The 23,332-nt window shown below is 34.5% G+C and overlaps 1 protein-coding gene across 1 annotated transcript; it reads right to left on the bottom strand.

Moving 5' to 3' along the window:
* Positions 1-413: 413 nt before the first annotated feature.
* On the bottom strand, positions 414-22,437 carry LOC135075378 (facilitated trehalose transporter Tret1-like). Its single transcript, XM_063969822.1, has 6 exons — positions 22,144-22,437; positions 14,181-14,364; positions 9,775-9,910; positions 2,848-3,056; positions 2,290-2,556; positions 414-662 (listed from the first exon to the last, which is right to left on the bottom strand). The coding sequence occupies exons 1-6, from the start codon at positions 22,161-22,163 to the stop codon at positions 414-416; spliced, it is 1,065 nt and encodes a 354-aa protein (XP_063825892.1). The 5' UTR covers positions 22,164-22,437.
* Between the last annotated feature and the right edge of the window lie 895 nt (positions 22,438-23,332).

The following is a 23,332-nucleotide window of genomic DNA, read 5'->3' as shown; positions in this document are numbered from 1 at the left end:
GCGCGCCTCACTGTGGCCAGGAACCTGATGCTCTCTCAGTCCCGTGCCTTCTCTCTACTTACTTGAGGGTTCATAGAGCCGCCCGAGTCCTTCACAATGTCGACGGCGTAGAAGATGACGACGTAGCTGCCGGACAGGATCTGCAGCATGTTGAAGGCGTTGATGAGCAGCAGCGGCTTCAGTACCGGTGCGCGCCTCACTGTGGCCAGGAACCTGATGCTCTCTCAGTACCGTGCCATCTCTCTACTTACTTGAGGGTTCATAGAGCCGCCCGAGTCCTTCACGATGTCGACGGCGTAGAAGATGACGACGTAGCTGCCGGACAGGATCTGCAGCATGTTGAAGGCGTTGATGAGCAGCAGCGGCTTCAGTACCGGTGCGCGCCTCACTGTGGCCAGGAACCTGATGCTCCCTCAGTCCCGCGCCTTCTCTTTACTTACTTGAGGGTTCATAGAGCCGCCCGAGTCCTTGACGATGTCGACGGCGTAGAAGATGACGACGTAGCTGCCGGACAGGATCTGCAGCATGTTGAAGGTGTTGATGAGCAGCAGCGGCTTCAGCACCGGTGCGCGCCTCACTGTGGCCAGGAACCTGATGCTCTCTTCACCCCGTGCCTTCTCTTTCTCCCGGGCTGAGATCAACTCGTGGAGTTCGCGTTGCGCCTGAGGATAATGCCAGTAAAACGTGGAAATTTGCCATCGAATGGTGCTCATTTGAAGTAAGTAGGAGGCATTTTGTTGTTACTTTGTCGTAAGTCGTTCGTACCGTAAATAGGCCTCACCTAACTACCGAGGTAATTCATTGGACTTTAACTTTGAAGCATGGTATGTAATTCATTAAAATATGTAAGAACTTTTTTGTATTTTGTAAACGTTTACGTAGGAAATATTTGTGTTGTGTATAAGTAACTGGCCGTTTCCGGTAAAAATCTCTACCTAGCGTAACACAAAAACGTTTCAACAACAATAAATACGTCAAGCGTACCTAGATACATAACTTGTATAAATTAACAGAAAAAAACATTGGTTCAGTATTTTGATACAAAATGTAGCGTATAATTCTCATGTAAGGTGGAGCATTCAGAAAAGAAAAAAAAACATGGATTTTAATGTCATTTCAATCTACCGCTTGAAACTCGATCCTCATGCCTAAATTAGTATGCAAACACCACAGTGCCTGGTAATTGTATCGCATCCAGCATATTCCAGAACTCCTCCAATTGACCATATCTCGTTGAGCTCATTAAAGCCATTGCGTGTAGCAATAAGTAGTTTTGGGGTTCAATTATAAATGACACTTGTAAGCACATAAGGCATTTTGTATGTGTAATAACTGTTGTAAGAAAGAAACTATGGTTCATGCACTGAGTATGTACTTAAAATATAAATGGGAGACTGCATAATACTGTATCATCTCCAAAGATGTTGAAAGTCCGCCTAATTAGAGCTTTACTGCAGTCTCTCTCTATCATGTTTTCTGTGATTCACCTGAGCCACGTTATGTAGGACATTTCGGGAAGCATCAATTATTAATATGTATCCTACTTATGGTTTCGAATACTTAACAGTATAAACTATAAAAACTGCCCTAGAACGATAAGGAAGTCTATGGTGTTGACCGAGCAAATGAAGTATAACATTTCCGGATGGATACGGAAGGCGACGCTAGAGGCACAGCTAGAGGTCAGCTTTCTGCGAAGGTTTCCTTAAGTCTTGAAAATTTTTATCATCGGATAATTGTGGCAGTACTTACCTAGCTAAAAAAAACTGAATTGGAAACATGTAGGTAACTAGCTGTTTCTATAAATAAACATTTATGATTGTTACTATGCCACATTGGATCGAATAATTTCTTAATTTACCATTTAAAGAAAAAGTATTTGTAGAACACTAATATTAATAACATTCCTATCCTACCTCGTAATATTTAATCAAGTGTACCTATGTAAGAAGTGCCAGAAGCACTTCTTTATTTTAATTTCGTAGAGAAAAAAGTAGATAGGTAAAGTGGAAAAATACTACAAGCAGATTAGCTATAATTTTCCACTTTATCTACTTTTATGGCATTATTTATGGTAAATTACCTGTTCAGAAGGAAACTCAATTTTATATTGCAATGAAACTGATATCCATTGGGTAATGCATTATGCATTTTATCATCGAGTAAAATGCCTCAGAATATCGCACTGTATAATGGTTCAGTGGCATCAACAATTTGAGACCACAAAGAACAATGCGTACTTGTGTGGCTGCTGCTTCAATAATGGCACTGCAAATAACGGGTACTTACAATATCGGGGTCGCCACGCAGGCGTGATATGGCAGCCATGGCTTCGTGGAAGCGGCCTCGGCGCGCGAGCCACGTGGGGCTCTCAGGGGAGAAGCAGAGAGCCACGAAGGCAAGAGCTGGCAGCACAACGGAGAGATATGCCACGGAGCGCCACGGCAGGGCGCCTCCCAAGGCATACACGTATAGAACTCCGAGGGAGTAAGCCACAAACGGCGTCCCGATGAGAATACCTCGCAGTCTTGGCTCTGAGATCTCTCCTAAGTACACCTGAAAATAAATCTCACGCTTTTCAACTGAACTACAGTTCTAAGTCCAGAACGTGATTGTAAGATGTTTCGATAATGATCCATTCGTCGTTTTAGATAAGAGAACTGACACAAACGGTCAATCTACGTAGTCACGTACTTATCAACATGATGTAATTGCTTTAGGTACACGTGAGATTAAAATCAAATAAAGATCAAGGGGCATATAAAGTTTCCAAGTAGGCATTTGGCCAAATGGGCCCAGTGGCCTGGAGGTTAGTAAGAGAGATAATAATGTAGCACAAAATCTCACTTGTGAAGGCGCGGCCATGATGCCCACAGCGAACCCGCATATGATGCGACCGAGCAGCAGAACGGCGTGGTGCACCGACGTGCCGATTATGACCCAGCCCACGATGAGTGGCAACACGCAGGCCTGCAGCGTCCGCCGCCGGCCTATCGCCTCCATTATTGGCCCTGACAGCATTGACCCTAGCGGCGTCGCCGCTGAGTGTATACTGGCTGTTGACAAACAAATAAGTTATGTTAATCGAAGAAAAAAAGTGCTAGACTCTCGGAGGTTCCGGGTTCACTACCCAGCTGGATGACACATAGTGTACACTTTTACTACATAATAGTTTTGTGTAATTTGAAAATTATAAATAACTTGAAAAAATCGAACTGCCAAAGGCGGGAATTGAACCCACGATTTGTGCAATTTGTTTTCAGTCTGGTTAGAGCTTTTTACTGTACTGAAGAAGGGAAAAGTTTCCGTGCTTCGGAAGACACGAGTCTAGTTATGTATGTGCCATGTCAGATTCCTATTAATAAAAAAGAAATTTAAAATAACTGAACGTTTGTTTTCCTATCTCTATTTCTACATGAATAGAGCCAAAGAGTCGATTGTGAAATGTACTATGCATGCAAAGGTACTGTAGTCGTCAGGTTGTGTATTGGTTTTAATTTAATCGTTTAGCCACGAAGTCTATCCGCTCACAATACAGCGGGTAAGCATCCGCGTGTTGTATTGCATTTGCGGAATGAATACAACATTGTGCTCAGTCATTTATGTTCATTAGGTACAATTTTAACAAAAGAACAATAGGTACCGGTTCAAGGATTGGTGTACCTGTTCAAAGGTTACAAAATGAAGAAGTTAAGCGTTTTTGTGCCAAGATAATGTTAGATTCTATACAGGGTGGAAACGATAAGTGATCTCACTCGATTATTTCTAAACTATACAAGATATCGAAAAACTGGTTACTGATCCTGAAAGTGCTTCACAAGCTCTTTCAAACGGTACCAATAATAGGTTACACAATAAACTGGAACTATCCGAAAATTCTAAGTTTCCAGCTTCCATACTAAATGTATGCCAACCACATAATATTAGAAGTGTAATTTATTTTTTGTTAACCTCCTGCGTACATTTGTCCTACACACAGTACATAAAAAATAAAAAAATCTGTTGGCTTCATTTTACTAGAAAACACTAAACTATGTAACTTTTAATGTTACTTGGCAACACTAATCTATGGTAAAAAATGAAAACGTCAACTATTATCTATAATTTGGTCTAAAATGGCGTCCAGAGATAAATCTGAGACTTTGATTCCGCGCAAAGGAAAATAAATCTTTATTCATCTATAGAAATAATGAGTAAATATGTATTAGTTTGTGGTAAATAATATATTAGTTGTATAAACTAAAGATTTAAAGTTCTATTTTGTTGAAGAAATAAATACTGTGGTCCTACCCTCAATTTCATTTTTTATGTCCTTTGCAAAGTACAATAGCATGTAATTAATACTAAAATTCTAGAGTTCTGATGTTCTATGTAAAGTACATATACGTAAATTTAAGTTTTTTATAGCGGTTAAAAAAAGATATCATTGCAAATATCTTGATGACTCCAAATCGGACTTTTCTGGTGATGATTCCGATGAAAATCCTGAGTTATTCCCACAAAAATTCCAACAAAGAACAAATGACCATCGTATCAGTGCATCTAGTAGCTCGGATGAGGGAGAGATAGCTTTGATCACTCCTGTGGATTCTCAAACATCTTATGCATCATCAGATTCCTCATATCTACCACCAATAAGAGGATGACTTAGTATTGCATCGCGGGAGCGGGGATGTTCGCGTGGCTTTAGACGTGGCTGTACCGAGGTGTTGGTTCGCCATCGGTATCTACGCCAGATAGCTATGCAAAACAATGCTAACACTCAAAATAGATGGCCAAATGACACACTAAAAACAGAAAATTAAAAAAATGATGCAACCTGCCTATTTTCCAGAACATAGTGTAAAACAATCGCGCTGCAGAAGCATTGGTTGTAATAAAAAACTACAGTACTCTGCAAAAAATGTGGGATCTACCTGTGTTTCACTCCTAATCCCAACTTTTTCACCAATTTCCATGTAGAATTCATAAATTTGAGTCTTAAAAACTAACTATTATGAAGAACTGACTGATCTCTAATGTTTCTAATGTTTAATTATAGTGATTTTGTAAGAGAAAGTTAAATTTTGAGAATTATGTTGATTAAAATTTGAATTTCGTTAATTTTGATAAAGAACAATAAAAATAAATATTATACATCTAAAATTATGTTTGAAATAACCTATTATTTGTAGTATATTCTAGATTAACCCGCAAAAAATGGCTATGTCCTTTACAAATGACATGTTGATTAAATACCGTTGTCCTTTATAAAAGACATAGTGAAAAACAAGATTTTCCAATTTGATAATTTTTTTTCTATTTTTTTTATACTAACTTACCATAATGTAGTGCACTACAAAAATTTCATAACGGAACTCCAAAAAAAGTATGTCTGGTACTCAGGAGGTTAAATAATAAACTTAAATAGTCGGTTAAATAAACTCGTAAATTGCAATTCATTTAAAATTATTTGTGGGAAACATTAGTTTTAGGCTTTACTTGCTATAATATTATCAAAAGATGAGTGCCATGACTGTGTTAGTACTAAATGTATGGAAGATGAAAACATTGATTTTTTTAATAGATCCCATTTATTCTGTAAGCTATTGTTGATACCGTTGGATAAAGCTCGTGAAGCACTCTTAGGATCAGTAACTAGTTCTGCGATATCTTGTGTAGTTTTTAATATTATGTAACTTTACCAAATGTATGGAAGCTGGAAACATTAAATTTTCGGATAGTTCCAGTTTATTCTGTAACCTGTTATTGATACCGTTTGAAAGAGCTCGTGAAGCACTTTCAGGATCAGTAACCAGTTTTTCGATATCTTGTATAGTTTAGAAATAATCGAGTGAGATCACTTATCGTTTCCACCCTGTATGTTGGATTCACGTGTGTAGCCATGATACAACGCCATGATAGGTGTTTTTAAAAATAAGTAGGTACCTAGGTATGTTTTTGTACGTAACTGTAAGTAAGTAACATTTTTTATTTTTTTGGTTACATATTGCTAATGTAGGTATTCAGTCTATGTCCAATGGTGGAATTTTTTATTTTTAATTCTTTCTTTATGATCTAGATTTTAAAAATGTCCCCTCTATTAATAATACTAAATAAATAAAGTGATCCATTCCTCTCAATTGGAAACATGGAATGGAAATTTTTGTTTATACATCGCAGTTATTATATTTAACGAGTCGCATTGTTGAAGCACCATCAATATCAATTCATCAAGCGCTTTCATACACACTTGAGAGCATGGCAAAAACAGTTTGTTCACGATGATTTTACCTACGGGTAATCCCTGTGACACGAGTTACTAAACGTGTGATTTCAATAGATAGTAGGTAATAATTCCAGTAAATAACAATCTGACAACGTTTTGGCACAAACTTTTAACTCTATTAATTATCAAACAACTGTTCTAGTTTTGAAGATACGGGCAATTATAAAATAACTTAATTATTTAGTAATCTGACCTACCCCTCTTAGCCGCTAGTTAAGCGCAAATGTATGCAGATGACGTTATCATTAATAAGAAAATAATTACTTGCATTCATCGACAATGAAAAACAAATCATTCGAACACAAGTGTGACTCTGTTGAGACTCCTCAAGAGGACGTTTATTAAGATATCATTTATATTATTTATCTGCAAATGACACAAAATACAATAACGGCGTTCCTTGTCCGCCAAATCCTGAGGGAATGTAGAGAATTAATTGATTGACTCTACATCAAACGTCGCAATGGTGTTGCTGAAAATGAAACGGAAATTTTCCTGAAAAAACTGCAGGCCACACAACAACACACATGTTGTTGTAACGCATTAAATTGTTTTGTTAGGCTACACAGGGTGTAAATAACAGCCTAAAATTATAAATATCGAATTCATGAAAATGAAAATTATTCCACACAAATAAATTAATTAAGCGATAAGGTGTTCACAGCATACCTATCCTATCTCGTAATATGTGTTACTCCCATTACAAAAGTTGTATCCTTTTTCCTGTAACTGCTTCATGTTTTAATTAACAATCTCATTACGTCGTTAGCAAATAGGCTCGCGTATTTGAAGGCTAACTACGACTACATCAGCCCCTTGTAGTATGCCTTGTAGTAGTAGTTAGTATCTACTTCTAAAACAATTATTTACTTAAGGAAACATGATTATAAAATATTATTTTCTAGAAAATGTCGACATAATACATAACTAGTTGTATTTATCATAGAACTAGGAAGCGGAATTGCTACATTGCTGTGGTACAGGGAGAGGTATGTATTAATGAATTGAAACATGCTAGTTAAAACGTTTTACCTACATAGATAGGTACATTTTACAGGGAGGTATGTTGGTACAAGTACGTACAGATAGGTACGTCTAGTTCTTGGAAATGTTAGGCTTTTAAATTATTTGTATTTAATTAAACTTCATTACTTTGGTATTTTACTTAGTCGCTATTATAATAAAAATGTGGAAAAATTACGGTCTCAGGAAGAAATTCCATTGGTGTTCAACTTATTAGAAGCATGGTCTGTCTTTTGTGTTTATCCACAAAACAGATCTCTCGTTATCAGAAGCATTATTATGCAAGATCGTGCAATCAATTCCGCATTTTTGTGTACATTCGTAAAAACTGCAGATAATGGTGACGATTGATTCCTATTTTTCAAAATCTGACACAAATTGATGCAACCTCAACAGATACGGCAATCATGACTGATAGTAGTTCAAGAGCAGTACTTAGATAACTGATCAGGCGACACGTTGATTAATCTTTTCGATATTGATGTGATTGTTATCTCTACTGATATTATAAAGTGAGGAGTGAGTGCATTTTGACAGTTTGTGTATGTGGGGGGCTATGATAGCATAGGCACTTTAAGGTAGAGAGTAATCTAGTAATACGTAATCAGAAGGTATAATGTAAAATATGCCTATTCATATTTTAAAAGTTTACAAATAAATTATTCCTACAGAAATAATTGTAAAAAACATGAAACACATGACACATGAGTTAGACGCGAACAAACACATAAGTAAGGTACATTTCATTTGATTATTACGGCATGCTTATTCATTTTCGTATAATGTCAAAGATTGATTAAGCTCTATCCATAAAGTTAATATTGTGGATTGGGGCGTGTATGGCGTTGCTCACAATAAAATTATACTTCAGGGTCAAAAACAGTAGAAATTGCAAAATAAAGACCAATTCATCGTATAATAAGGGTTGTATAGGTAAATATCCTTGGACATTTTACACTGCGCCGCTAGCCCAAACTAAGCAAATCTTGTACTATGGGTACTAACAATGGATATAAATTAGAGATTAGAGTTAATTTCTGTGATGGGTCTGGGTGTTACTATGTATAATAAGTATGTATTTACAAAAAAAAAACAAGTATTTAAGTATGTTTATATCCGTTGTCTAGTAGGTACCCATAGTACAAGCTTTGCTTAGTTTGGGACTAGAAGCGTGGTGTAAAAATGTCCAAGGATATTTATTTATTTAAATATACTTAAATACTTTTTTTTGTAAATAAATACATATTATACATAGAAAACACCCAGACCATTCATCATTTCAATTTCTGCCCGGCCGGGAATCGAACCCGGAACCTCTCGGCATAGTAGTCCGTTCTGAACCACTACACCAAACGGCCGACGAGGTTAAAAAGGTGAAATAACTAATTAAGGTGTAAGAAAGTTCACTTAGATGGGTTATAATAAAATAAAATCGCAATGCAAAATAGCGAGGCTTACTAACTACCCAATATTAATTTTATCATTATCACCAAGGCAACCGATCAAAGTGTCTCTAAACTAAATAAAAAGAACTCGAAATAAAAAGAGACTATCTAAGAATTAATGCTGGCGTTAAATCGAGTTATAGGCTAGTTTTACATAAAATACACAACAGAGCTCATTTCCAGTAACACTTAAATCTTAAGTATTCTTTTGAAATGACATCATCTAAATTTATCTACGTCTAAAAACAGACAGACGAACCGAAACAAAGTAACTACTTACTTAAACTTATGTATCCACATAATTATGACAGATGACTCTTGTTTTTGTATGATCACAAATTACTTGTAACTACTAGCAGTTATTTTAACAAGTTATGATTAACTAATTCTATGATACCTATTCTATTTTGGGGCAGTCAAAATGATTGATAGATAGAGCAAAAACTTGCTAGCGTGTGTTAGTAACTCATTTTTAAACAAATTGCATAAGTGTCTTGCGAATCTTGCGATAATGTTTAACATTTCTTCTCGATATTTATAAATAGTCGAGTAATGATGTAATTCTGTTCATTGTCAAGAGCACCACTTCAATTCTTGTACTAGATTACGCAGCACATTTTTGTATGATGAAAAAACTTCAGTTTATTAATATTTCGGCTTAATTTAGATGTTTGTTAGATTGCATGATGTTAGTAGAGAACTAGAGAGATAAACATAATAAACAATCCTAAATACCAATATAGGGGAATTCGCAGTAACTACGTGTACAATTATAAAATGTTGTAAATCCTGTAGGTAACCAGGATTTAGTTTGGCCGTCAATGAAACCCAACCAGAAGGTTCAGTAGTCCCGCGAATAACAATTAATGGAAACCCGCAATTAATTAAATCAGAAGAATATAGGAGCTGAAAGTTCGATGTTTTAACCCATTTGTAAAACGGGAGACGGATGACTGATAAAAGTAAGAATGAGATTGAGTTAATATCACAGACAGTTCAGATATTTCTAGTCCTACAACAAACTGGGAAGGTGCTTACCTATCCAAGATCCCATTTCGTCGTCTATCCTCATGGTGGAGTTTTCGTCCCTTAGCTGGGGCAGCGCCACGGCTGAGAAGCCGATGGGGTGGCCCGCTCCCGCCGCCAGGATCAGCACAGCCGATGTTATAAGACACTACAACAAATATTTACATGATTAAAGCTGAGTTGCACCACCTAACTTTAAGGGTAACTATAACGAATAACGATACCAGTGTATTTTTTATGGATTTTGACTGATTTGTGACATTTGTTAACGTTAAAGTAAGATGGTGCAACCCAGCCTTAATGTTTATGCGACATTACAACAGTCATTAAAGACGTTCAGTTTCAGTTATCCAGGTGGACATTATGAGAATTTAGGCGCGTAACTGATCGATGCTCAAGTGTCGATTTAATTCCAAGCATAGAAGGATCCAACCAGTGGTGATGGTGATACAGGAATTACAATAATGATCGTAATAGCACAGGTATTCAGATCTCATCCACTTACTTAGGTACTGGTCCTAATTATGGTCTTTTGTCGCTATTAAATCTATTCTACTTAGTGCCGATTTTTCAATCGTCGGATTAACTGAAGAATAAGTTTGGCACATTGACAGTTTCAATAGGAGAAATACGTCAAAATGACAAGTTTATTCTCCAGTTAAAAAATATCTGACGATTGAAAAATCAGCCCTTAGTAATTTAACTACTAATTACTTCCTTTATAGAGATTTCTTAGGAGTTTTCTGGTTTGAACTTTGAATCTGCATATGTATTATGTATGCCGCGACTCATTTACGTCAATAGATTTATGTAAATATGTACCTTTTTTAATACCTACATCGTCTATGACTTTCTCGAATAGTTAAGTAAAAAAAGCATATTTTTAACTTAGTTACTTTAGAGATAAAATACTCTGTTGTTACTTGCATAAAATGACATGCATGTAAGTATTGCAATGATTGGTAGAGCCTCTGTTTCCTAATCCTATGCCCGTTCATTAAATGAATTCGTCCATAATAAGTAATTTTAGTAAGTATTTTCCTTTAGAATTTGTGTTTTCAGCGAAGTCTGTTGGTGAACCTGTCCTTGTTTTATTTTCAAATTGCATCGTAAACTTATTAACTTTTCATGTATCAGTCTCTAGCAACGTCTCTAGGTATGTACAGCGACAGCATGTCAACGTAAACACTGTGGTATCTTACGTAGTTGTGATAGGGGCGACTTTGCAACGAAAATGTATAGTCTGATGTGCTTTCGACTGTACCTCCTAGGAAGACCAATTACTTTAATAGTAATAGAGTGCTTTGATAAGTGTTGACACCACGAGAAGTAATGAAAAACTTCCATTCGCCATGTGTGTTAGCACGTGCTGTGTCTGCTGCTCACTCACATGCCAGCAATCTAGCTAATTGAGATCAAATGTATCATTACACTTTTATCTTGCAAGAAAACATAAGGGAAAATGATAAGTTATAAGTGCCGCCTAGATAATACGATATTATCTTTTAATCGCCTCTGTAGGCTAGTGGTAAGAATAATTAAGACTAAAGTGAGTAAGACCCAGAGGTCTCAAGTTCAATTTTCAGTACGGTTAAAATGTTCTGCTCTATATAGTTGGCGTTAGAGCTTTCCACAGCTTGTTATATGCAAGTGTGAAGTTTAAATATCTTATTCCACACTATGTAGACTGGTAACAATAAGAAATGCAACATATACCTATGTACATATATAGGTCTAAGAACATGCATCTCATGAATAGGTAGATAGATATTTATGTATGGATGTAATAAAACTGTTCGTTATGTATATTCATATGTATCTTTTATTTATTTATCGTGTGGTTTGTAACAGCTTTGTTAAGACAATGTAACGATTTTATAAGTACATACGTAACTTATATTATTTGAGATGTGAGTGATCACGATCTTGTTTTCTTGACTCAGAATAAAATAAAATTTCTCTATATCGATATATATTAAATATTTTTTCCTTTTAAGAAGAATAATATTAATCCTTAATTAATCTAAAATCATAATGACGTGTAGAGTCGTGCACCTCGATGATGAAACAGCTATCAGTGAAATACTCTATTTAATTAATTTTTTCAACAATTAATGCAACTCACAAACTTAACTTACAGCTAAAGTGAAATTCTCTACTTCATTAACTTTTTTTCAGCAATAATGCCGCTATTATAACAAACTATATGGTCAGTATAAAGTGTTACGGTTGATCGACTACGATGGAAGGATTCGCATGCTGCGGCCTCACTCCATTTTGCAAGTTACGGGTCAATTGCTTTATTCACTTCTTTTTTTATTAATTTTCTGTTCTCTTGAAAAAGTTATAATACAATTTAAAAGATCTACTTAGGCTGGGTTGCACCATCTTACTTTGACTTTAACAAACGTCAAAAATTCGTCAAACTCCATACAAAATACACCGGATAACGTTATAGTTACGGTCAAGTTAGTTGGTGCAACTCAGCCTTATACTGTTATGCTATTTAAGATTAGATTAGATATTCCTAGAGGTCAATTAAGTAACAAATGATATCTACTAACTAGGGCATAAAATTACTATTGACCAGTGATTGAAAATTAAGGTCACCATATAGGTTACTTCATATTCTATAATATTTACCAGCGTAGTCATTACATAGAGTCGTAGAGTCGTAGCGTAGTCGTTTTATTCTGGTAGGCTACCCATTTGGTATTGTAGTACCCATTTTAGGCCTTTCATAGAAGGCTTACCACTTTTTTGAGACTGGGAATTACCTTAGCACATCAGAATACATAATTTTTTATGTAAAAAATGACACTATTTTAAGATTAAGAAGTGTAAAGCTTCCGTGCCATCGTCTGTAACTACAAAATATTGTACCTATTCGTTGCATGGGTAATCCATTGGAATAAATTCAGCTGATATGGGTTTGCCTTGACATATCATCCATATCCATTTGCATTTCCATCAAAAGTTTACCTACATTTGTCCGAGTCTCAGGAAAATGCATTTTAAAGTGCAGGTGTCTTCACCGACTGATCTTCTTTAACAATTATTTTTTTAATCACTGTCTAGAACCACAACATCGATGTTGGATTTCAGCATTCGGCATTCGCTTGAGTTCGCATAGACCCGAGTGAATCGTCTGTTAGGGCCATAAGTATAATGCGTAGACAATAGAAAATCAATTGTATTTAGCCGCGAGTCAATTGTTTCTATTGTGTCTTCTTGTACGGTGTTGACGTATTTTATTATCAGACTGAAGTTTTTAGCCCCGTTTAGTGGCGTGGTGATTGCCTGGAGTGAAAGATGTTCCTGGTTCGATTTTAGTCGTATGTGAGTGTGCTAGGACAAAGTTCCGAGTGTATAGACTTTATTATGCAAATTGGTATGAAGTCACCGATATAGTCTATGATCACGGCCTTGACCGCTAAACAAACCCAAACAGTTAAGTAGGTACCCAGGTATGGTACAGGTAGTCTAAATATAGTTTGCAGGTAGGACTTCCAATGATTGGAAGTAAGGTAGTTGTCCGTGACTAGTCGACTAGCCACCTAAGGGGAGTTAATTACTCAAAGTACTTGGCTTAGTCAATAGAAACTATAATTAACAAATGCTATCAATTAATTTATTGGAAAAAACTAACTAAAAGTATTACTTTTCTTGGAAATCTGTCAGCGAGAGCTCAAGGAGGCTCAAGGTGTCTGTCAGATGGAGGTCACTGTTATTTAATTCAATTAATTTTATTAATACCAGCGTAAGTTTTATGTCCTACGTAAAAAGAAGTTTATTAATATTATTTTAATGCACTTAATCGGTAGAGAATGGCTATTTGGCAGTATTCTCTCACAAACAAGATAATGCTCTACATTTTGTGTCAATTGAATTTGGCATGTTATCTATGTATAAATAATAATAAAATACTGAAAAGAGACTTTGTCCCGGTGACCTGTAAGATTTCAAGGACATGCATTGAGATGATGCTATTATTATTGAGGCTTATATTTTTATTAAACTTTTAAATAAAACATTTGAATCCACTAAAACCGAATCGTGAGGGATTAGATTAGACTTGGCCGACTCGGCATCCGAGGAACGCGTTTTTGAACCCTGTTGCCGCTCGACTATTGTGGTGAACCCACTCGCAACACAAGTATAAATTAGTACGAGGGGTTAACTCACATGACTATGAAATTAGTAGATAATTTTACCACAAATTCATCATCATCATTTCAGCCGTAAGACGTCCACTGCTGACCTTTAGGCCTCCCCTAATGACTTCCATATTGACCGGTTGGTAGAGGCCTGCATCCAACGCCTTCCTTACCTTATGATGTCTTAGTCTTCTCTTCTTTGTCTTCGTCTACTTTGTGGAACACAAACTACTAATATTCTTTAAAAAAATGTATTCTTACCTGGTTAAAAACACCTCTGTAGGAGGAGTAAGTCTCGCCCTTGACGTAGGGCGGGAGAGTGGCCGTAGAGCTGATGCTGCGAAGAAAGCTTTGTAGAGCATCATAGTCGTCCTGTTTCCTGGTTTCTTTCTTTGTGATTTGCGGCTTGTGCTCGTCGCTGAGCATGGACTCGTGAGCTCCATCACTGTCGACAAAAACACATCTATACTAATGTTATAAAGTTGAAGAGTTTGTTTGTTTGTTTGTTTACTTGAATCTTCGGAACTACTGGTCCGATTTGAAAAATTCTTTCAGTGTTAGATAGCCCATTTATCGAGGAAGGCTATAGGGAAGGTTATATGTTGTATAAATATCACGCTACGATCAATAGGACAATGAAATATGTTGCGAAAACGGGTTTTCACGCGTACGAAGTCGCGGACACAGCTAGTGTAATTTATAACTATGTGCAAGAACGAAGGTATGTAAAACTAAACGCTATAAATGGCTCAAAATACATGTTATTTCATTCATTACTCTATGTGTAAGAACGAAGGTATGTAAAACTGAACACATTGGTACTTTTATGTAAAAATTGGTGCGATTCTACAGTCTAATGTTCATCTACAGTTGATATTAAGTTAATGTAGAGCAAATCGCGGAAGTAGCTGTGTCGTTATGTGTAAAGTTACTAAATTAATTACAAGTTGTAGTATTTTATTTTATTTAGTTTCTATATTATATGCGAAATAAAGGCAAAAGACAGTAAGTAAGTAAGTAAATAAAGAAAACCTAGGTGATTTCAAGGACTATGAAAAAACAATGTAATCAGTTTCTTCATTTAATTTACCGTTCATTGTATTTTTATCACAAGATAAACACCAATACCTAGTGAAAATACGTTGAAAATATAAAATAGTAAAATAATCAGTTAGTTTCTAATACTTAGTTTAACTAAACGGATTTTGTATTTAATGAATATTATTTGTGACTAAGTACCTACCTACTAAATAAAACAAAATTAGAGTAAGCATGAAAAAATTTATTACAAAACCAAAATAGGCATTGAATAAGTACCTAAGTAATCGAGGTATTTATTTGCGAGATTTACCTTAATGAATCGATGTTTTTTGTGCTTGCAAATTTTAGTCACATGACTTTACTTTTACCTACATACTACGTAAATATGGAATATGGTTTCGTGTTTATTGGAAAATTTTATATTCTCTAGATTTTTGGCAAATGTGCGTAAGAAACATCTTCCTCCACAGGACAGGTCTGCAGGTCTGTCTTTTGTTCTGTACTACGTGATTTGACAATCATTTTTTTCATTTTGATTTTCAAACAAGTTCATGATTAAATTACACTTTCGACAACAGTAGAAGGTCAGGCAGGCTGCAATCACGCTAAGGCTTTAGTAGGTTTACTAAATTAGAAAATTTTTATAATGTGCATCAGAATGCTCTTCTAATATCATAATAGATTCACTCGGGTCAAGTAACGGGCTTGTTTACGAACATGTAAATAGCTATTTACAAAAATGATGACCATTGCCAAGCACTAGCAAAGACAACGTCTATCCTGACCTTGTGGTGATAGTAGCGGCCAAAGCCAAAAATAAAAAGTCATACGTGCAAATAGCACATTAATCACGAATTACTAAGTACATAGGTAGGTACATACAATTAGGCATAACCTATCTCTAGGTTACGTTTGGTAAACAAAATTCTTAAATGCTGATAGGTAAGTACCTCAATTTAATAATTTTTATCATACTGCATACGACAAACGCATGTCGCCAAAAACGCAGCTACTTATAGCTAGTGTTTCATCTAATACACTGACTTATAGTAGAGCTAAGCTAAGGTAAATGCTGTTTCATAGTTATTAGACTTATTAGCAATTTAATCCTTTTTATTGACCTATCGGTAGTTGGTACCTACATTTCGTGAACATTGTTACACAATATTAATTTCAATTTGTTCAGCGCGTCAATCTCAATATTTTACAACACACTGATCAAGATCACTAGTTTATTTATTGACTGACCACTGTGATCAGTCAAGTTTGCACAAACAGGCCAAACAAGACTTTCATTGATTGAAAACGATTGCAACATAATGCCTTGTGGTAGGATTGTTGATAATAATTAGTTGTTGAATCATAGTTGACTCTACTATTGGCGATACATACATATTACTTATTTTAACTCAAAGATTATACAGTGTGAGTCACGTTAAAGTATACATATGAAAATAGATGAAACTAGACCTATTTTTATCGACAAAAAAGAGGTCAAAAATTTTTTGAGATTTTTTTTTTTAATTTTTATAGAATTTTTTTTCTTCCAATTACTTATTGTAAAGAAAACGTAATAACTTTTAAACTAAGCGGTTTATTCTGATAAATTAAAAACAGTAATAATGCTAAATAACAGACGATTCTAAAAAAATGCATAAAATACACAAAAAATGCAAACAAATAATAAAAAATGATACTTTTTGAAAAAAATCTGCTTTTAAATTCGTGTTTTTTTTGGTTATTTGATAAATTTCTCCAAAAAATGCCCCTATAACAGGTGGTTTTTATTACTTTGTATTATTCTCTATCGTATTATCTTTGTAAAACCAAAAATTGCATGTCTCTATCCCTATCACAACATTTGCTATGATCGTTTGAACAAAGGCCTGCCACAACACTATTCTCCGCTACAGGTAGAGATAATTTTAATTTTAACTAAAATGCTTATTTTACTTTGAAATCTTTTGTTTTTATTTGAAATCTAACATGTCTTTATCAAAATTACAAATCTAGAGCCATTTTCAGTTTCGATGTTAACGAAGCGTTGAATATCGCGCCTGGAGAGGCTTAGTTCAAACGATCATTGCAAACGTTGTGATAGGGATAGACACATGCGATTTTTGGTTTTACGAAGGTAATACGATAGAAAATAATAAAAAGTAATAAAAACCACCGGTTATAGGGGCATTTTTTGAAGAAATTTATCAAATAACCAAAAAAACACGAATTTAAAAGCAAATTTTTTTCAAAAAGTATCATTTTTTATTATTTGTTGCCCTTTTTTGTGTATTTTATGTATTTTTTTTAGTATTGCCTGTTATTTAGCATTATTACTGTTTTTATTTTACCAGAATATACCGCTTAGTTTAAAAGTTATTACGTTTTCTTTACAATAAGTAATTGGAAGAACAAAAATTCTATAAAAAAAATAAAAAAAATCTCAAAAAAATTTTGACCTCTTTTTTGTCGATAAAAATAGGTCTAGTTTCATTTATTTTCATATGTACACTTTAACGTGACTCACACTGTATATTAACAAGACAGTTCATTGATTACTGCATTCGATAATATTCATTACACTTGTAAATTAGAGCCAAAAGTCAAGCCAAGTTAGTCGGTAATTAACATTCACTATACGTGCTATTAACTACATATTATGTATTAACATTTGCCTTGACATAATATTGTAATAATGTAGAGTTTGAAGTGCAGATGATTCGAATCCTGAATTAAGATAGAGCAGAAAATATTATCCTATTTTAGCTAACATTATACAATTAAATACTTATATTATTAATTGTAACCTAATTTACTGAATTGTCTCGAAATATATAACATCAATTACATCTATTTTGGAGTACCTAAGTTAGCTAATAATGTATGTAATTTTGTTTATCTTTGAAATAATACCTACCGAATTTTAAAAAAAGCTTATAACTATATACTTTGACTTGTTAATTTATTCAGTATAATTATTTAAATAAGTAGGTATAGTGTGTGGAACGGTGATTGTGATAAGTATGTACGTTAATTAATTAGTTAAGTGATTGGATATTGAATAACAAGCGAGATGCAAAAGTAAATCATTTAAATTAAGCCAGCAAATCAAAAGGCTTCTATTACAGAAGCAGGTCAATACAAGCAGTAAACAGCTTACAATGGTCTTTTGTGTGCAATAGGTACAATGACTTGTTAACAGAGATCAGTTTTATTCACTGAGATAACTTAATTAGCAATAAAGTAGGCTAACATAGTGGATGGGACTACATCGGTACACAATCTTACAGTAAGAAGGTTAATATTACATTTGTTTTGTAAAATTTTATCCAGAATTCACAATAACGTGTTAGGTACCTATACTTAATTAAAAAAAAAACTTTAAAAAACAATGAAAAGCGCTGTAAACATAACCCTCCTTCTGGCGCAGTCGGGTAAAGATTGGCACTAACCAAGGTTTGATTATGGGGACGTGAGCGTAAAGAAAATGAAAATTTACCTTTGAACTTTCACTATTTTTAATTTTCGTCGACAGTACACAGCATAACCAAACACTATCAAAACCATTTTATTAATCTTAGTATTATGACGTATACTCTTGAATTATTATAGAGCAGGATGGCGTCTCACTTCTGAGGATACTGGAAGCGACTGTCGAGTCGTAAATACAGTCTTTATCTTTGAACCCTTAGGTCACAGAACAGAATAAGGAACCACCATTTGTAGAAATCTGGTGGGATATAATTATAAGTAATAAGTTTTATTGTTACAGAGATATGGGTACTTTTTCAATGTATTACCTATACCTTACCTAAACCCGTGTGAATGAGTTTGTGCTCATCAAACAATCTTAGAGGAGGGCAGATACTGCACTAAGTACGCACTGGTAATTTGCTAGAGTCTCGCCTAATCTTTGGTCTTTCCTAGGGCATATTAGGTTATGGGTCATGTAGGATTATCATTTATCTCATGTTGGATAAACATTAGTTAAATCGGTACTACTGATCGGAAACCTTTTCTGATGAAAAATTATATAAATTATTATAAAATATTATTACTTCTAATAATCTACTGTCAAGTTTGTCCGATACGTACCTATAAAGTAAAAATATGGTTACTGTATTTTGTATGTCAATGCTATTATCAACGCGATGCGTACGCTAAGTTACATAGTTTATAGGTTTATAATTAAACAATAAACATAGTATTAAAACTCTTGTGTTCAAATTAAGTTGTGACTTACATAAAAAGAAAAAAACTTCGTCCGACTCTACATTCTCAAAGACTAGAAAAGTTTTTGAGGCAAGTTCAGGGGAATTGCTTAGTAGGTACGAATTATGTCAACTACTACTACTACCAACATATTTATAGCAATAGAAGCTAAGCAAATAAGCTCTAGTTTCAACAAATAATATTGAGAGTTAATTTGTTAATCAGCTCTCTTTACACAATGTGACAGCTTGCTTTCGCTACTTATGTAGATACATCTGAAAACATCAGTCTGCTAAACTGTGTACCTATTTTAGGACTTGCGAAACGATCACGATTAACACTGGGTCTTTAGACATATTGTAATTGTAAGAGGTTACTCATAATATAGGCAACTTACTATTTGGCAGTAAAGGATACTTACTAATAGGCTGATTATTTAGTTCTTTATGAAGAATTTTAAGTATAAACAATTCAGGTACTTACATTCTTATGGCGTATTTGTTAGAAGTAGAGATAATAAACATTTCGAACTTCTACTTACAACTAGCGTAGTTATCATACAGTAAGTATGCTCTTAATTTTAGCTAGAGTCCACGCTAGTTACTTAGTTAGTATAGAAGTATTGTCTGTAGCTATTGTTTTCTTTCTTAGTAAGTACCTACGTCAGAGGTGTAAAAATGTTATATGACTGCTAGAAGGTGAAATGAGACATTTTAAATTCTTCAAAAATTCTGTTCAATTTGTGCAACTATAAAATTAGAAACTGCGCTCAGTAGATGTAAATAGACTTGTTGTTTAACTTTCAATTGCATATCTTTCATTGCATTCCATACATTTTTACAGTGGAAGTATAAAAATAAATAAGAATTCACGAAGTGCTTTGTCGCAAAAAAGAAGTTCTTATTTAATAATCTATTTAATTATTAGGGCTATTAAAAAAAATGTGTTGAACATCCTAAACTTATGTAAATCTACCTCATTCACATTAACTAGAGGTCTGGTTCCTAGACTTCCTTGTCTACAAAAAAGTAATATCTTATATCACAGACAGACACGTTCGTTGCACAGGTAGAAAATAACGGTTTCGAGGCATCGTGACTGGCAATGGCGTGGCCAGTAGGTACGTAAAAAGTCTGAAGACTGGTCCTTGACTATTAAAGACATGGAATACCGAGGTTCTGCTCAAAAGAGTAAGAAATGTTGATTCTACGAGTAATAATTGAAATTAACTGTAATGATTAGAACAAATCCGCACGTGACGTTTTTACAGGCGTTGGTTTGATAAAAAACGCATAAAAGTTGCGATATCCGTACCTACCTTAAATCAACATCGTCTCGTTGCTGTTTAAAATTTAGGCAACTCTTTGGCAATAATAAGCCTGCTGTAATAATTTAACTATATTGTATGTAGTTGAGCATGTAAGTTTCGAACTCATTCAATAAGATAATATGCGTCAATGTTTACAATCAATGAAAAAATTGTTTGTCACAACATCATCGCGATTACGAAATACTTAATAATATGGTGAATCAATAAGTCAATGAATCAACAATATTTGGCACAGCATATTTTTTATTGTTACAAATTAGAACATTTAATTTTTAAACTAATAAATCTACTCTATCGCATTGGGGAAACCTCTAACGTTAGATCTATAAAATTAAATAAACAATAAGTATGTACTCGTAGGTAATACCTACTCATATTAAAATCATAATTAGTATGTCATGTTTTTATCATTAAAAATTAACTAAATTAAGTTTGACTGCATATTTAACAATGTAGGTAAAGTCAATTGATAAGAATTCTAAAAGTTAATCATAAATTAAACGAAATTTATTCAATAAAAGATTTTCAGAAAAAATATGTATAATAATATCTCTATCATGCTAAACTTAAAAAGCTTTCAAAACTTTCTGAAGGAAGCTTTTAAGTATTGAAGCTAAGTAGATTATTTATTTAAGTCTATATTTTATCATTGTTAATGTAATAAATATAAATACATAATACCTTGAAGATGTTTTTGTCAGTTTTATAGACTGACCAGGAACATAAAAACCCTGGCATAGAGGCGCTTCAATTGCATTTGATAGTGCAACACTAAGTACAGTCGTACATGTGTTAAATTAATAGGCTAAATTTATGTATCAGGATTCAGGATTACGGGCTAATTTGATATTTTCATAAATGAACGAAAAATATTATTAAAGGTAACCTGGTTTAAATAAATTAAATGAAACCATCAATCGAGCTAGTACGATTTATTTTATTATTCATCAATAATCAAATTCAGAACTTGAATATTCAACTGCAATGTCTGCTCATGAACGCTTCAAACTCGGTACTTCTTTCCCAATTCCATAAAATTCAAAACTTAGAAAGTGACAAAAAACTTTAAAATAGGTAGTTGAAACAGACTACAGCTAATTTTCATAGTGGACTGTACTATACGATAAACATGTCAGTCAATTTGACAACCTTTGTCGGAAACATTATTCAATGAAAATATTGTCCGAACCCTTAGTATTTCTCTTCGACAAATACATTAACACATCGTGAACCACTTTTCTTTCACGACTATAAAAATATTTTAGCAATTTAATTCACAAAATCAATTGCACACATTTAAAATAAAGTTTGTTTACACTTTGACAACAATAGACTGACATGCAAGGTGACATGACAATGAAGTTTTCAGTTACTGTTGCCATTAAAAGAAATTAGTACCATTAGTTTTCCGCAACATGGCGAGGGTTTTTATGTTCCTGGTCAGGCTATATAACATTCAATATCATGCAATACCATTGAAATCGTGTCGTGAGTAATGAACAGCTTTTGGCCGTGCGTGTTCTGTCAAAGGTAGAGCGTTATGTCAAAATGTCGATGTTCCCGGGACTCGTTCGTACAAACTTTGATAATTCACATTTAATAAGACTAGGTAGAATAAAATTGTAATTAATAAAATATTCTTACCTTTTTTTCTTATCCTTCATGTTGTTGAAAAGTAAAAATATTCTAAAATGAAAACAACCGCAACTACAACTTTCACTGGCGAGATTGCGAAACTGGTAGAATAGTAACTTCTTGTATGAAAAGTAGGTAATAAAATGTTCGTATGCGGTTTCAGGGCACGGTAGGCACCATTTATACTATCCGTCGCCAAAACATTGTAAATGAATGCGATCGATAGGGTGTAAGATAGGACTGAAGCTCCGAGCACGCGGCGTCGAGCGTGTGGACCGAGCGACTGCGAGCGCGGGCTGGCGGCCGCTGTGCTAGCGGGTTGGGTTCCGTGACGTCACCATCAATCAATGGGCAATCAAAACCTTGAACTGCCTCAGCATGCGGACAGCTTGCTACTCAACGCAAGTTACGCAGCTTATCACCAACACGCTGTGATAAGATGCAAACCACTTCTATGCGTGGCGCAGATTTTGCGGAGGCGTCATGGTTGCGTCCGATTGCGACATCACGCACGCTTCTGTTTTGTCTAGTCATTGAGGAACTGTTTATAATACCTATTAGGTATATTATGAAATCATGAAGTTCGCAGAATTAATTTCAATTAGTTTTCATACCCAATAAACTGAGATTTAATAGCTGTGCTGATGAACAAAAACTTGAGCATGCAAGAGCTTAGAAAAATAGACTATATAAAACCCAATTATTACTACATACTAAATAAACTTACCCCAAAGCTCGCAATATTATTACCTCTAGGTACATAAATAATAATGTAATTTAAGCGTTTATTTTGTGGTTGTCTCAAATTCAATGGAACATACAATTTCCCTAGTGCCAATGGAATAAGTAGCATTTTAAAGTTCACTCAGAATCCCACTCACTTATTTTATCAGCTAGATCATGAAAAGCAGTATTACTACTTACTCTAGTTACTCACATGAAAATGACCAGCTTTTGCAGCGTTGCTCGCATTCACCCACATCCTTTTGTAATCATCGTATCATAATAATGTATGCTGAAAATGAAATCTATTAAAACCAATCTACGGTTTAGGCGTAAGAGACACAGGTCAGGTAGAGTTAACATACTTTCACATTCATTAATTAGTCAGTAAGCATATGGACGGTGGCGGCATTCTAAGCAAATAATTTGTACTCAATACTCAATATGTTTATTGCTTCCATAATACATAGTAGGT

This window comes from Ostrinia nubilalis, chromosome 10 (genome assembly GCF_963855985.1).
Source record: "Ostrinia nubilalis chromosome 10, ilOstNubi1.1, whole genome shotgun sequence".
Classification (NCBI taxonomy): domain Eukaryota; kingdom Metazoa; phylum Arthropoda; class Insecta; order Lepidoptera; family Crambidae; genus Ostrinia; species Ostrinia nubilalis.
This window is presented reverse-complemented; position numbering and strand designations above follow the sequence as displayed.